General features: G+C 43.2%; 1 protein-coding gene across 15 annotated transcripts in view; it reads right to left on the reverse strand.

Moving 5' to 3' along the window:
* Nucleotides 1-16,103, reverse strand: part of si:dkey-166d12.2 (rap1 GTPase-activating protein 1) — a 67,682-nt gene that overhangs the window by 11,693 nt on the left and 39,886 nt on the right. For 12 of the 15 annotated variants that reach the window (XM_034584393.1, XM_034584388.1, XM_034584387.1 and 9 more), the window contains 14 exons: nt 14,411-14,446; nt 12,646-12,693; nt 10,498-10,536; nt 10,207-10,392; nt 9,520-9,623; nt 7,004-7,082; nt 6,827-6,880; nt 6,641-6,724; nt 6,448-6,548; nt 5,974-6,103; nt 1,827-1,982; nt 1,616-1,687; nt 526-612; nt 179-322 (listed from right to left, as the gene is read on the reverse strand). In XM_034584393.1, coding sequence (XP_034440284.1) covers nt 179-322; nt 526-612; nt 1,616-1,687; nt 1,827-1,982; nt 5,974-6,103; nt 6,448-6,548; nt 6,641-6,724; nt 6,827-6,880; nt 7,004-7,082; nt 9,520-9,623; nt 10,207-10,392; nt 10,498-10,536; nt 12,646-12,693; nt 14,411-14,446 — 1,320 coding nt within the window. The remainder of the gene's footprint in view (nt 1-178; nt 323-525; nt 613-1,615; nt 1,688-1,826; nt 1,983-5,973; nt 6,104-6,447; nt 6,549-6,640; nt 6,725-6,826; nt 6,881-7,003; nt 7,083-9,519; nt 9,624-10,206; nt 10,393-10,497; nt 10,537-12,645; nt 12,694-14,410; nt 14,447-16,103) is intronic. The other 3 variants (XM_034584391.1, XM_034584392.1, XM_034584400.1) reach the window with 1 other exon arrangement.

A 16,103-nucleotide genomic window follows, 5' to 3' on the forward strand; every position in this document is an offset into this window, starting at 1 on the left:
CTCTGCTTTGTTTTCTCATGTGTGAATACCCAGAATCCCGGCCAAGAGACAGGGGGGAGGGGGGTGAAAAAAAAAAAAAGCATCCTGAAAGTTTCTCTCCGCTCGTCACCGTTCCCTCTAATGCATGTGGCGCTGCAGATTAACGGCGCGTCGCATCAAATGAGGGATGAGGCCGTACCTTAAAGGACTCAAAGAAGCCTCCTCCTCCTCCGCCGCCCCCGTTCTCCAGCTTATCTTCATCCCCACCGAGACCCATCATCGACTGGCTGTTGATGTGCAGCTCCTCGTAGAGCGTCTCCAGCAGGGCAGTGCGTGTGCGCTCCTGACAACAACAAGAACGCCGTCAGTCTGCGGAGGAGCCGACTCTGCAATCTCAAATTCCAGTCGGCTGACAGCAAATATTAGGAGTGGAGCTCATTTGCATTGTGGCAGTTTGAGAAGCACTGGAGATTAGAGTTAATCTGTGTTGTCACCTGAAATCACTCCCCACCGAGAACACACACACACAGACACACACACTCTTACCTCCAGCTTGGCAAACTTCTCAGCCTTGTAGCAGGCATACTCTGCGTTGATGAGCTTGGTGAAGAGGAACTCACGGAGCTCTGGGCCCTGACAGACACGAGCAAATGGGAAAGTCAAATGAACTGAATTTATATTCATATAACACTTTACTCTACCAGTCACATTCACCTATATTCTAAACAGTCATACAGCGACAGAGGGCGCGATTTAGGATTCGCCGACCCCCGCTCAGACCTGGTCGGAGCTAAGTACATAGTGAATGCACCCGAATGCGTCTTGAGATGCGATCACTTGATTATGAGGAGGTCTGTGACGCATGTGGCCTCATTCTTTTACGCTGTGTGAGCACAAATGCATCCTGGGCCACATATGAAGAATTGCCTACTCAGCCGATGTCCTCTGACCTTCTAGCTTCACAATGAATCAAAGTATTTTCACACCTCACAGTACCAATACTTTTATTTATTTATATCTGACCACCACATTGTGATTTCTATTTATTTCAAATCTGTAAAATCCGAATTCAGAATACAGACTGGGGATGACCCGGTTTATCTTAATGTATTGTATTTGCCTTTACTTACTTATACAGCTCTGACTGGAAAAATACCAGACTATCTATCAGCATTACACTTCAACAGCAAGACTTTATCACACCCGCTTAAACAACTCGCTTCCACTTCATGTCCCGCAAGTTCGCTCTGAACTCGGAAAATCATGGATCAAAATACAGCACATCTTTAAATTTAGCAAAATTCTGTAATGTCGCACATAACTGTGTTTTATTTGGCTTTTAAAGTCATGTTAATTAATGTAGCAATGTTTTTAATTTGCTTTTTCATAATCTTTATTCCTCTAATTGTTTTTATTGGCTCTTATTTCGGTAAAAAGGGTTTCCTCCTCTTTCTATTTAACTCAATATCATTGTAAATAAGCATCAACCCGAATGGCATCTCGTGTAAATACAGATTTTAAGCCACAGCAGCACATGAGTACGTGCAGAGAGGGGACAGCAGGGTGATGAAGGCTTATGACGTGTGAGTAGCTTCTCACGGGGGAACTGAGTTAATGCCTTTGTTTGATTGCAGACCTTTTTGAAGATGGCAGGGTCAGGCAGAGCCGGCCCGAAGAAAGGTACATCATCCCTCGCTGTCACAGACACCTGGAAGACAGGGAAGGAGAGCTAAGCCTGTGAAACCTCTCCGAAGGATTAACTGTGATACATGTTCCTGCTTTTTTAAAGCCACACAGACAAGTCGCCGCCGTGCCTTGATAAAATATCCGCTGTCCTGAAAACTAACCTTGTAGGTGACATTGTCCGTGCACGCGCTCTCCACCTGCACCACCACGTAGGCGTGCAGGAAGTTGGACTGGATCATGTCTGGGACAAAGGGCGTGTTCTCCTCCTGGAACATGATGGCTACGATGTCGTTGCCTATGTGCCTCTTCCTCTGCAGCTGGAGGGGCAGAGATAAACAGAAACTAACAACAGCGGAAACACATCAAATAACCAGTTAGAGTCACAAACACAGAGCTGTCACGTCCTGGACTCGCACAGAGAAGATCGACTGGGAGTAAATATAGTCCCAGCAGAGAGTGGACGTTGAGTTTGATCCAAGAGTACAACCTCTTTTCTGAAATGCTTGACAACCCAGTTTATATATATCAGCCAGGAAATGGAAATCAAGCTCTTCCTGATGGCTTCTGCTATTGATTCAACACACTGAAAAGTTTCTCAATCATTTCTATAAAAAGTAAATTAAGTCTAAATATATCATGGGTATGGATGATATTTATGAAGGTATATACAGACACATAGGCCACAAATCTACCTTAAAGGAGCAGTGTGTAGGATTTCTAAGGATCTCTTTGCAAAAATGGGATATAATACTCATATCTATGTTATAATAACTGTGTAACGACCCTTAATCTGTAACTTCAATTTAGGTATGAACAAGCTAGAATAATTAAGGGTTTCAGATGTGTTGGTGGTGTGGAAAGTAAGAAATCTAAATATCAGTTCATTGCTGCAGAGCGGCTGCTTTTTCCTCATTGCCAAGAAGCGTAAAGTTGGCGAAAGGACACTTACTTGAAGGACAGAGTGACTGTGCCCAAGCATCGAGTTTTCATCCAAGCCATATCTTTTAAATCGCCCAGTATTGCCAAGCATTAGGGGCACCTTCTTCTTTTTAAATTCAATTATGAATCTATGTTGTCACCGCTTCTTTTAGCAAGGGACTCTCCCGTGAACATCAGGGAAGATATGACTGAAAAACCATCACACTAACAATAACTGGAATGACAGTTAGTAGAGCGCAAACCCGCACCCAGACCCCAACAGTTCCCTTAAATTAAATCAAGCTGCACCAAATTGCACACACTTATAGATATCAGTCCCCTCAATGTGACTGATTTATTTCATCAAGATCCATGAATTATTCCCCGGGAAATCAGTGAAAATGTAAATAAATGCTAATTTCGACAAGCTCGACGTGTTAAAGAAAGTGATGAAAACAATTCCTCAATCCGCCCGCTGATCTGGATCTGCACACAAATTTAATGGGTTCTTCCCTGACCCATTCCTGACCCTTCCACCAAGTTTAGTCACAATTTGTCAAATAGTTTTTGTGTAACCTTGGTCACAAACCAACCAACCAACAAACAAACAAACGGACAGGGCTAAAAACAGAAGTCAGAAGTAAATATCTGTAAGTAGAGATTTGCAGTAGTCAGGGTGGATTTCATATTTGAGACAATGTGCCATAAATGCTTTCCCTTGAGAAATGAAATGGTAAAATACCAGTGGATATCACAATGCCCTGTTCATCCCTCCAAAATGATTCTTATCACGAGGACGCTGTGACCTAAATCACTTCACAGCATGCAAGTCACAGGAGATCCATCAGATTCTGCAGATACAGTTTGGTGGTAAACAGAAATCCCTGATAAATATTTTCAGTGCAGACGGTGACAGTATTTTCCAACAGACTCAGTAAAGAGGCCTGATCCCATTTAACAATTGTGTCTCTGCAGCAGCATGTGTTGATTACCCTGCGTCAGCCACCAGGATGTTTAACACACTAAAGTGCAGCCTTTTAGCAAAGCCACTTCACACCTGTTGAGCTGCTGCTGCTATAAAATGTCTCAAGAGAATAACAATTGTGTGCAAACATTTATTCTGGGATTTATAGATGATTCTTTTGCAGGAAGAAATTACATTACAGCCTCTCTCCGCCTGTTGAAAGCAGTCCGTCTGTTTACATGAGAACAATCAACCATCTGTTTCAGGCTCTGGCGAGTTTTTATTGTTTTATTTTATTTGCTGAAGTCGTATCAGCCAGACATAAAAAATAAAATGTTTTACATTGCTCAAAAGGGAAAGAGTCTGACGCATCCTTTTATTTTTCAAATATCTGCAAATGTCTCAGAATTTAACCCTGACTCAGAAAACGTTTTTAAAAAGCCTTGTATTTCTGATTGGAGCACTTATAAACACATAGTCTTGATGCAAAATTATTCTTTTTGGCGAATATCAAGATCAAACTGACATAAATGAAAAAGCAAATTCAGTCCTTTGTCCAAACCAGGCGATATTTTGAACAACTCTGATCCATTTATGCAAACATTTAGCAAAACTAACTTTTTCCTCTGCGTTCTTGCCTACGTGCAAAAGGTGTTTTTCACTCAAACGTCTTCCAAAATGCAGATTTTCAAAAACTCCCGTTTCTGTGAATCCAAGTATACACGTCACACGGAGAGTTTGGTAAAGGATGATGTCACCGCTTACTTCACACACGGCCACTGTTGCTTTGTGTTATGAGCACGAGCTAGAAACAACAACAACGGAAGCTATATACCGTTTTCTCTGAGTTCGGTTAGCACGACTCGGCCTAATTATAAAGCTGCAGCTAAATGTAGCATCACTGTCTCACCTGACGTAAAACTTGGACCACATTGTTCTTCGCTGGTATTTGATGGATCGTTCATGTATCGCCACCTACTGGCCCGACGTGCTTGTTTGAGCGTCTGTTGTCATTTTTTGTGTTTTGTGAGACACTCTGTAAAAACGTAGGACAAGTGGACAGAGATTTTCTCAAAAGTGGAGGGGAAGATATCCGTTCAATTAACACGCACACTCTTGGAGACGAGGCCTGCATCACTCAAGCTCAGTAGGTGCCAGCTTCAGTATTTACTTACACAGAGGCCGTCAGACGCCAGACAGCTGAATAGCATTCATTCAGACGCTTGACATCTGGCAATGACGTATAGGCTACATCCTGAAATCAGATCTGACGACATTAATGCTGCACCTTCTTTTTTTCTGAAATCCTGCTGCATGAGCTATGCCTCATCGATCATGTCATGTCGCTGCGGGTTAGGATCCCCGGTTTTCTCTTCATGCACATGGACCATCTGTGCAGCGTTACTGTGGTAACAATGTTGCACACATTCTTAGAGACAGTGAAGAGCAGCTAAGGACTAATGTCGCTCAATCCGACAAGGCATCAAAGAGATGGAAGTTTCAAGGCAAACAAACAGAGGAGAAACTCAAAAGTCACTAGAGAACATCGTGGCGCCAGAGGAATTCGTAAATGTCACGGATTGATTTGTTTCTCTACGACAGCAGTGAGGACAGAGAACCTGCCAAACCTAAATAAATGCTTAGCAAGTGTGTACTGCACCGGTAAAACCCAAAATGGCTGAAAGAATAGTTGGACACAAGCTGCTTTCAGACCTGTCCTGGCTGTAAAAGGTGCTATATAAATAAACTAGATTATTATTATTGTACGTGAAACCTCAAAATACTTTACAGGGAGAAATAGATGATAGATTCTTGGCTAAGATATAGATGAGGATCAATTCCAATTTTATGTCTCTACCACATTAACATGAAAGTACAGCCCACAGCACGTTAGCTTAGTTTGGCAGAAAAGACTGGAAATCAATTTTTGTATGGAATAAACAAATGAGATGGTAATTAGGGAGATTTATTTAGCTTCTGGGGCAGATTTTGTTTGCTACAGAGCCAGAGACAGTTTTCTTCCTTTTTCCAGGCTTCTTGTTGGAGTCTGAGCTTATCACCCGCTGGCTGGCGCTACATATGTATTGTTCAGACACGAGAGTGGGTTTATCTCTTAATTCTGCAGGAAAGTTATCAAGTGTATTTCCAAAAAAACATCAAACTGTTGCTTCAACTACTTTAAGACTTTATCGCTTTTGTTTTCCGTGCCCCCAGAATGAGGCTAATTACAGATTAATACAATTCATCTTGCTTCCTCAACTTTAAAAGAATTAAAATGAGGATGTCACAGCCTCTGACCCACGAGCTGCTGCTGCAATCAAGCACATGATGGTGTCACGAGGAGAGGCCTTCACAAATCAATTAGTCGAGGATATTGAGAACTGCTCTGGAAAGTCAAATGAGTTTCTCTGATGATGGATCTGTACCTGCTGCGAGTCTCCCTCTGTGTAAGGCAGCTTGGTGGACACGTGGAACATAATCTCCTTATTATGGAAACTTGTGTAGATGGATTCTGTGCCCGTCTGCCCGTGAGCGACATCCAGCCCCCCTCGGAACCTGGGGAGGAAAGGGAGGAGGAGAGTTAAGGGTAGAAGCAAGCGAAGTAAGTGAAGAAAAGGCGAGGAGAGGAGAGGCCCGGTCCATCCACGCTCGTCCATCATTGAGAAAACGCCACTGGGCACTTCTTCTGCCAACTCAGTCACAAAGTTGGAACCACTACAAATATCGAGGGCCTCTAAAACGCCTTTTTCACAGATTCATTCAAAACCTAACTCGGATCAATAGCAAAGAGACTAGCTGCCTTCTTCTGGCAGACATTACGTTGAGTGCTATAATGAGAACTAACCCTAAAGTGCTGAAAGGTTCTGCTGGAGGAAATCGAAAATGTAAAGTGTCCAAACCCTTTGAAGTCGTGAAGCTCAATCTTGTGGCCCAGGAACTCCAAGAACTCGACAAAGGCCGGACTTTCATCCATGTTCCCAAACAGCTCCTCCTCCGATACCTGCAAGGACCAGGGAAAGTGCATTTCCATGAGGCGTGACATACGACTAAAAAGAAAAGATTAGCACCGTTCTCTCTTTGAGGCGCACCCACCTGGCCGAACTTCTGATAAATAACTCCAAACTTGAAGTTGTTGCTGATCACGTGCTCATCAAAGCTGACGATGAGCCTCGACGCCTGAGGACGAGAAGACGGGAGGTTTTAGGTCAGATTCATGGAGCTGTAGAGTTGGTGCAAGTGAAATTTCAGGTACAAGTCACAATGAGGACCAGTGCCTACCTTTGGGTAGAGGACGGGGTAAAACCTGTCCACGTTAACTTCTTCACAAACAAGCTACAAGTGAAAAAGATATACGAGCATCATTAGATTTGTTAAATATATGCTGAGATAGTGAAATAGTGTCTTTAACAAATACACACAGCAGATAATAAGTTACAGCTGATAACAACTGCCTACCTTGGCCATCTGAACCACATTGGGGAACTCGGTAAGGCAGGAAATGGGAATTACATCGTGGTAGGTTTTTAGCTTTGTGCTGAAAGGCAAAATTTTGAAAAGTCAAAGTTCTATTTCTAACGCGAAAGGATCCTTGGGCTTAAATGCTTCTCCTCTTTGTTGCTCGGCATTCATGCAAGTGAATCGCACATTCAAAGGAGAGCTTTCCGCTACACGGAGCTGGGTGTGCATAATGGTCTTGACACTTGATGTGTCCGAGACAAGATTGCCAGGGAGAAGGCTGAACGGCTCCGTAATTTCTTTTCTAGAAGAGGCCACTGCTCTATCGGAGGGGTTAAGATAAACAGCACCAAGAGAACTGTGTGCGGCGGAGTCTTCAGAAAATCTGTGCTACTTATGGCGGCTCACATTCACAGTGTAATAGTTCAACATCTGGGAAAAATATTCATATTCAATTTTATTTGTAAAGCGACAAATCACATTATCTCAAGCCTCTTTACAGAGTGAGGTCGAGACCTTTCAATATTATATGGAGACGTCCAACAGTTCCCTCAGTGAAGCTAACACCCTGAACTAAAGTGAGGCAGTCTGAGGATTTCTGTGATCGGCGAGAGCACCTTGACTAGTGGCCCTTGGTTTGTAAACATGTTGAGTTGAAGCCTGATACTTAAGCATCATTATTACGGTTTGGCACCAAAGCGTAAAGGATCCACCCTTTGGAGCCTTTGTTTCTCAGAGATGGAAGAACGCATTTGTCGGCCACATTTGGAGAGGCCTTCGAAATGGATCAGTCCAGTCGCACCGCTGTGAACGGTCTTCACATGCAGCCTCCAAAGGATGCAGCCCCTGAATTGACACAGCATGTGTGTGTGTGTGTGTGTGTGTGTGTGTGTGTGTGTGTGTGTGTGTGTGTGTGTGTGTATGTATGAGCAGAAAGCAGGTGCAGCAACAGTGACTAAGGAGACTGAGACTTGTCAAACAGTCAATTTACAGCCTGTGATTCTATACCAAAGAATATAAGAGGTGGCACAAAGACTTTATGATTTATCATTCAGGTCTTTCTCTGTGACCCTGAAATGATTAGCGGTGCAGATAATGGATGGTTGACTGGACGAAGGTCTATTTAAATATGAACTGAGAGTCAGCGCCGGTGACTACACCAGCTGAGGTGACGGCGTTTGACCTGGATGACGGAGTGACCGTGGGTGGCGCCCACGCAGCGGAAAACATCACTGTGTGAAAAAATAAAAGTGGAGGGCAGAGCGCCTGCTACCTTGCTACACTCATCCACTCTGCAGCTCCATTAACAAGCAGGGACTGCAGCTATTAAAATCTGGAGTGGAGTCTCTCAGGTGCTAAAATTAATTCACAGGTTTTGTGTAGTACGTTGTGTTCCGCCTCCCCCCCCCCCCCCCCCCCTCCCTCGTCTGTCTTTAGCAGAATGTGAAGGCGTGGAGGATTGCAGCGAGCGAGTTTGGGTGGTGGGTGGTGGTTGGCCAAAACAGACGTGGCTTGTACAACATAGAGGAGCGGTGGGCTGATGGTTGAATAATTTGTGGCACAGTTTCTAAAAGTCAACATCTATACAGAGAGCTCAGGGCACGGACACGCACATACACGTGAATGATAAGCGCCTGCAGAGGGGAGATACGTAGCAGCGCTTGTTGAATGTGGGCAGTGAAGTACAGGATGTGATGCACATGGAAGTCAGTTTTAGAGTCTGCAGCAGAGTCCTGCATGAGAAAGCATCGAACCGAGCTGGACCCACAATTATCTCCAGTTCAAATCTGGACCCCATTAAGACACCTGTGCCCCTGAAACTATCAGCGTGTTCCCTACGTAATGACGTGCCTAGCTTGTGGCTATCGAAAGCTAATACTTCTTGGCACAAGTGGCTAAGCCACAGAGAACGTATTCATCCATTCTGATGTACCAGCTCGTTACTGGAGTGGATATCTCGCCCACTGGAGCAGACCCGACCAGGTCAGGTCTTATAAAACACACATCAGACACAAAATACTGTGACTGAACCAAATCATTTTGCAGAAAAGATGTAAGAACTTTCACAAAAGCTTCTACAATCGCGACTGTGTCAAATAGGCAGCTGACGTTTGATGTCATGTTTAATTGAAGATGAATTTGATGTGGAATTATTGTGTAACCTCTGACAGCGGCAGGAGGCCTTTCCACTGAGCCGCCTATTCATACCATTTCGAATTCATCACTGAAGCAACATTGAGAATTGAGAAGCTTCCTCTGTGTCATTTTTTTCTCAACCTAATGCAATCCTTAGCGCTGGAGATAAAGAAAGCGGTCATGTGTGCAAATACGATATATATGGAGTGATTCATAGAAAAAATAATGAATGACTACATTACACAGATATCAGAAGCCAGGATTCAGTCAAATATAGAACAGAGGAATAATTGAAAAGGAGAAGACTGTGAAAAGGAATAAAGAATAAATGCAAATGGGAGAGAGAACAGGTCAGAGATAAAGAAAATGGGAAACTGTACCGAAGCATCAAGCGCAGATGCTCTTGATCCCCGATGACATCGTACTTCATGGAAAAGACCAAGTGGCCCAGGGCAGCGTCCATGGTGTAATAATTAAAGTGTTCCTGGGGGCAGAGAAGCAGAAGAAACTTTCATGCACAAACAAATACTGACACGATAATTAAAAATACAATGCTATAATAAGGTGGAGCGGCTGAAGGGAGTAACAGGAATGTGGCTGAACTGCTCTCGAAGTAAGGCTGTGAAACAAGGTCCAATGGTTATAATGTATATATAATGGATGCAGGAGATTTACAGATTGGAGCCAATCCCAGTTGACAGTGGGCTTGTGGACGGGTCGCCAGTCCATCACAGAGCCAACATACAGCCAACAATCATTAATGTTTAAATCCACACACCTATGGGCAATTTAGAGTCTCCAATTAACCGGCTTGTCTTTGGACTGTGAGGGGAAGCTGGACAAAAGCCGTGTAAGCCTGGGAGAACGTGCAGAACCTACACAGAAGGGTTCAAACCCCGAACCTTCTACTGGTGAGGCAACAGTGCTAACCTCTGCACCACCATGCCGTCCAGGAAGAGTTGTTTTAGGTGAACACGTGCCTGGGAGTTGTTCTGGTGGATGTACGGGTAATGGTAGGTAACACACAAACAAATGAACCAGCAGACAAACAGGTTTCCCATCCTCACCTTGCCCATGAAATGTTTCCTGTAGATCTTGGCGGTGCTGTTCGTCTCCAGTTTGATGTGGGAGGAGGGACAGGGAGGTTGATCGGCCTCCGGTGCGTCTTTAGGCTCATGATTGGTTCCCTCGATCCAGTAGCCTCCGAACTGTGGCAGCAGGATGAGCGGGAAAGGGCTGCAGCGACCCAGAACCTGACCGTGAGGGACAATAAGAACATTGAGAAAGAAAACTAATAGTCAGCACTGCATTGCAGAACACCCATTCAAACCAATTCTTGACATCTATAAAGCATGTACCTCATGGACGCTGGGATAAGGGATGTAGTCCTCTTCTGTCTGCAGGAAGGGAAACAAATATGAGTCAAGCTGGCGAACATTTTCAGTTTTAGTTGATTTAGCGGTGCCTAGTGGTGAAGTTGCAGAATGTGTACATGTCACATATCGTGTTTGGTTTGTGCATCCTGGTCTACTAGGTCTAAAAGTTAAATAAAGTTTCATTGGTCAAGCGTGACCTCACTACTGTGGCTCCACTCCCCGACCACGACTGTGGCTCTTCTGGTAAGATGGTGTCATTCATGTCAGAGAGATTTTGGTTTCATTTCTGGATAGTGGGGGGAAGTGAATCCATCTTTATTAACAGTCTATTCTAGAAACATGGTATCTGCAAAATGGCGGATTCCATGGAAGAGGACCTGCTGGCGATGTACATGTCGAATGTCATGCTAAGGTAAATCACAATACATGGATTCTTAGTTACAGGTGTTTATACACTAATAAAAACATTATTGTGAATATAATTGACTTTCTGCTGATAGATCCCCTTTTATAGAGTAGTAAACATGCAAACATGACAGAGGCCACATTAGAAATGTCTGATGTTCCTCCATTTCCCACTATATTCCTATACTTTACATATAACTACCAGAGATTTGGTCCTAAAACCTCCTGGTATGTTATTAAAACATGAATAAAGCAACTTGCTTTCTGCTGGATTTGAATGTGTTGGTGTGAGAGAAGCCAAGACTTTTTTATAACACATCAGTGGTCATCACACAATGACAAATATTTCTCATTTAACTCTCTGATAATTGTATTTAGTTGCAGTGGAATTAATCTGTGATGCTCGCTGCACTCCAGAAACCATTTTCTGATATCTGCCTCCAATTCAGTTTTTTTTGGCGAACCCACTTTTTCCCTCAATTTCAGATAGGCGATTCTCTCCATTACCCCCCAGATTGCATTTAAACGTCCCCAGCAGAGCAGAACTGGACCTGTTGCATCGCAGAGAGCAAGAGAGAAAGCTTCGTTTTTATATTCAACTAAGTTTAGTCACAGTTCTTTTAGTACTATATGATACTGCACTACAGGCATATAGCTGCCATGGAGGAGGCATTAAATGTGAGCGTGACGAGGACTCTGGGCTTCATGGATGTCTGGAACTAATTTCCTGACAATCAGTCCAACAGTTGTCAAGACATTTCATTTCGACCTTGTGGAGAATTTGTTGTCAATGATCAACAAAGTCAATATTGTGCCCAATATTTATTGAGATATTTCAGACCCGGAGATGCTAGCATGACTAAAAACTGGCATTTGGCACATGGTTCATTTAAAAAACCCACTCGCCACTGTCGCTGGATTATGTTGTCAACATGTGTGCAGTTATTTACAGGAAAATAAGTTTGTTTCCATTTACATACGTATGTAACTTAACTGCCAAACAATATTTTAGATATAGTGTGAGATGTAAACTGTCATGGTTCCACATAAAAGACTATTCAAGATGGGCTGGGTGCAGTATAGGTCGTAATCCCATCTCCTCCATGTTAGTGGATGCTACAAAAAAGTTCAAATACACGTCAAATAATCTTTTCTCAAAGATGTTTCCTGTTTTTTAAATGGAAGTTCTTATCAAAGCCCGTACTCTGGATATTTTGGCTTCATTTTTGTGCGACAGGAGACGCATCATCTATGTTTATGTGAAGTCTTTTGGTCCTAAATTAAAAGCTAATATGCTGAGTGTAACTTTTAATCATTCATGACAACTGAAGTGCAGAACCTTCCGTACACCACGTTGTCAAACAGCCTTTATATATGAGTCTTTACCTCAAACTCTAAAACCTAATTATACACACAACCTGTAGGGTTAGCCAAACCCCAACAGTTCCATATTTTCCTTTCTGATGATCACAATCTACTGGGGGGTCTTTCTGACTTCATCTCAAACCCTCTGCCGAGAGGATCCCCTACTTTTCCCCACTGCGTTATTCAGTCTAAGTAACGGACAGCGTTTTTCAGTCCTAGTCCCCCTTCGAGTTCCTAACCCAGCTGGTGAGCACACTAGAGCCTGTCTGACGGCTGATAAGGAAAAGGTTTAGGACTTTCCCATTATAGATGCTTTACCAGACTGCGCTTCGTGAGGAGATCTGACGATTTGAGACTCACTTTGAGGGGCGGGGGCAGGGTGCATCTCTGCTCATCCATTCTGAAACCCTGTGGAGAGAAAAAAACAATATCACACTGATGGAATAAGGTGAAATATCGACCAAACACCGCCTCGTGTGTGAGGAGATACACAAATACTTATTTTTTCATTGTCAAGTTCCGAGATATTTCTTGCGCAGTGCGAGAGTGCAAGATAGTTCCTGGTGATAGTAATTCATGTTTTCATCACACAAGCTCAATCACCAGACGGGCCGCAGAGAGAGGAAGTAAAGAGGAGTGAGAGACGAGAGTGCAGTGATAAAGATAAAGAGAAGTCTATGAGAACACAGGAGTCGTTTCCCACGAACCACACTACAGCTCAACCACGATTCCACCTCGGGCTCCCGAACTTTCCATCTGTTCTATATCTGTTCTAACTCTGCTGACTCGTTAGGACTGACAGTTCAAAAAAAGCGCACACAGAGAGATGGTTAATAAAGGATTCCTGATCAGTCGCCATATGCGTGGAATACCCCGCAGCAAGAATGTGAAACGTATCCGATTTGATGCATTTTTTCTATTTTTTTTTTTTTTTTTAAAGGTCTAAGGGAGATGATGAGGAAAATTGGAAATGCTTTCATCAAGTTCATTATTTGAAGACAGCTCCGCTCTGCTTCTGTTTCTCTTTCTCTTCCTCATTGCAGTTTTTTTCCGTTCTCTTGAGAACATGCATCACTAATCATAAATGAAATACTGTACGCTGCAGCTCAGACATTTTGCTCCCGTGTTGTTAAACAACCAAGAGTAAACAAAACAAATATGGTTTAAAGCTACTAAAATATCACAGAGATTCTTGAGAAGCTCATGATGATTGAAATGAGTGCATTAGCAGTAGGTACCGCGTCTTCTGGTCTAAACTTCTCTGGCTCTAAGCCTTTCACATGCTCGATCGCTCCACAACTTCAGAAAGATGACGTTTGAACCTCTAAAGTTTTTTTCCAACTGCTAGATAATATATTCATGGCTCTTTCAACAATATATCAACGCTTCCACCAAAAGCTGCTTTCAGGCATGCACTGAACTCTGGACCTTTTCCTGAAAGTTTACAGAGGGGCCTGCAAGTGAGAACGCGAATGTGGACATTTTCTGGAACTTATCCTGCCAGCCCCCTTATAAAATGTACGGAAAATTGGAAAAGCTTTTAAGAGCAGGCTACACTACATGAATCAGATTCCCCCTAGTTCCCCCTCAGCACAAACTGCTAGATTGGTACCTGACAGACAACAGCCAATCACTTGATTTGGACTAAATGAAGTGATTGTTTGTCTTTATATTCTTTCATGATGATGTGGATCTCTCCATTGTATCACTTACAAAATTGTCACTCTTCTCGCGTCAAGTTACCAAAACGAAAGCACATACTTACAAATCCACCTAAACATATGGAAAAAAATTTACCTAAAACACAACATTTCACACATCTGGTGACGCAGAAGAAAAAACGAGCGGGTTGAGGAGACACAACACAAAGGCTCTGTTCAGCACATTCAGAGGCATACGGTTCGTAAAGGCAGCCTGAGGGCGTCACTGCTGTAAAGACACATGGACACACACACGTATAAGTAGAGTGACAGAGTTGCGATCTGAAAATAGGAGGAAAAGCAGAGACACGCGAGTCTCGAAACAGAAGTAAATGGAAAGTTTTATGTAGGAGGACGGCGTTTTGATTAAAGCGAGTTCAGGCAGTGGGTAGAAAAAGGCAGATCCAGGAGGCCGATCACTGTACCTGCATCCTCTCGATCATGGCAAACAGGTCCGAGTCCTGGTGGAGAGAGTTGACACAGATCCACACAGGGACATGGGTTTGATGGTTTGTGGAGACAAAGTGTTGATGTGCTTTCCCTTCACTCATCCTCCATCCCCGCTCACTAAGAAAGCTGGCGGTGCCAAAAACCTCGTGTTGGAATCTCAGACGTCCCAATTCCATTTCTCACTATGACAGCCCCCCCCCACTTGACATCACTCTCACTGAGGCTCCATTCAACGCCAGGAGAATCGTTCCTCCACACTTAAGGACAAACACGCTGCACATAAGCAACTCTTCTGGGAAAAAAACAAGCCTCGGAGCTCCATGGTGCTTTTTGTCTGTTGCTGCAGGCGACAGCTCATCTGACTGGAAATCACTGTGGTTGTAGCTTCCGACAGACACACACACACACACAGTCATGTTAGTGTGTGAATGAGATATATTTAACCTATAAAGGAAATACCGCATGTAAACATAAACTCACATTAATGGTCTGAGAAGTATTTCCTGTTGTGGTATAATCTGCCTCAGGGGGTTTTGTGATGTCAGTGCTGCTCATTAGACTAAAAGGGATTAATCCAGCTCCTTGATTCATAAACACACCTGAACCATGTACGACTACAGAACATATACATCTTCAGAATGGCTTCCAACAGAATATCATTGTACCGGTTCAGTGAAAATAAAGTTATCTTATCAGTAAAAGGGACTAGCGCAGGTTAAAGTATAAAAAACAGAATTACTGGCTTGCAATTGTCTGCCTCTGCTCACTGGTGTAGCTGCGGGGAACATGGGCCTCCTTCTGTTCGAGTAATGGTGTTAAGCAATGGCCAGAAAAGTGTTTTAGCAGAACATTGCAATGTCACAGTGAAGTGACTTTTGGATATAAAACGTTATCGCTTCATCTTTTTGGTTAAATTGGATATTTGCCTGGAAATGTGGCATAATTTGCGCATTCATTCTTGAGTTAAGGCCAAAAATCGTGTTTTCTGACAGCGCAGTGACCCTCGACATTTGACCACCAGATTCTAATCCGTTCATCTTTGAGTCAAAGTGGCATTTTTGGGTAAAAATATTACTAGAAATTCCCTCAAGGCGTTCCTGAGATGTTGGGATGGAGGCTTGTGCCCAACTTAATGCCTCCGGCCACAGCTGTCGCCTGTGGCATAAGAAACACTGCCTAGTTAGAGAATGGAATATGGACCAAACTAAAAACTCAAAGGACACATTCAATAAATATATTGGTTCCTGCCATTTTAGGGATCACACCTATGTTTGTGTAAGTGTTAATTAATTTTGTTTTAATGAGGTATTTGATGAGCAGCAGGAAATATGGCCCCAGTCTCCCCCTTGTTCCTGAGTAATGTTATTAAACAAAGTATTTTACTAATTTAATCTTAAATTATGCAGTTTTGAATATGTGGATATATGCGTTTATCACTTCATCATTATTATCCAATTACAGATTTGCCTGGAAATGTGTCACGATTAGCACATTCCCTCTTTAGTTATGACCAACGATGTGTTTAGAATATTTGACGGAAATTCCCTCAATGCATTCCTGAGATATTACGGACGAACCTGAAAACACAATGCCTCCAGCCACGGCTGTCGCCTGCGTGGAGGCATTAAAACACCCTGTTTGTTATCTGCACAGGCCAGGATTGGGATT

Source organism: Hippoglossus hippoglossus, chromosome 5, assembly GCF_009819705.1.
Source record: "Hippoglossus hippoglossus isolate fHipHip1 chromosome 5, fHipHip1.pri, whole genome shotgun sequence".
Lineage (NCBI taxonomy): Eukaryota > Metazoa > Chordata > Actinopteri > Pleuronectiformes > Pleuronectidae > Hippoglossus > Hippoglossus hippoglossus.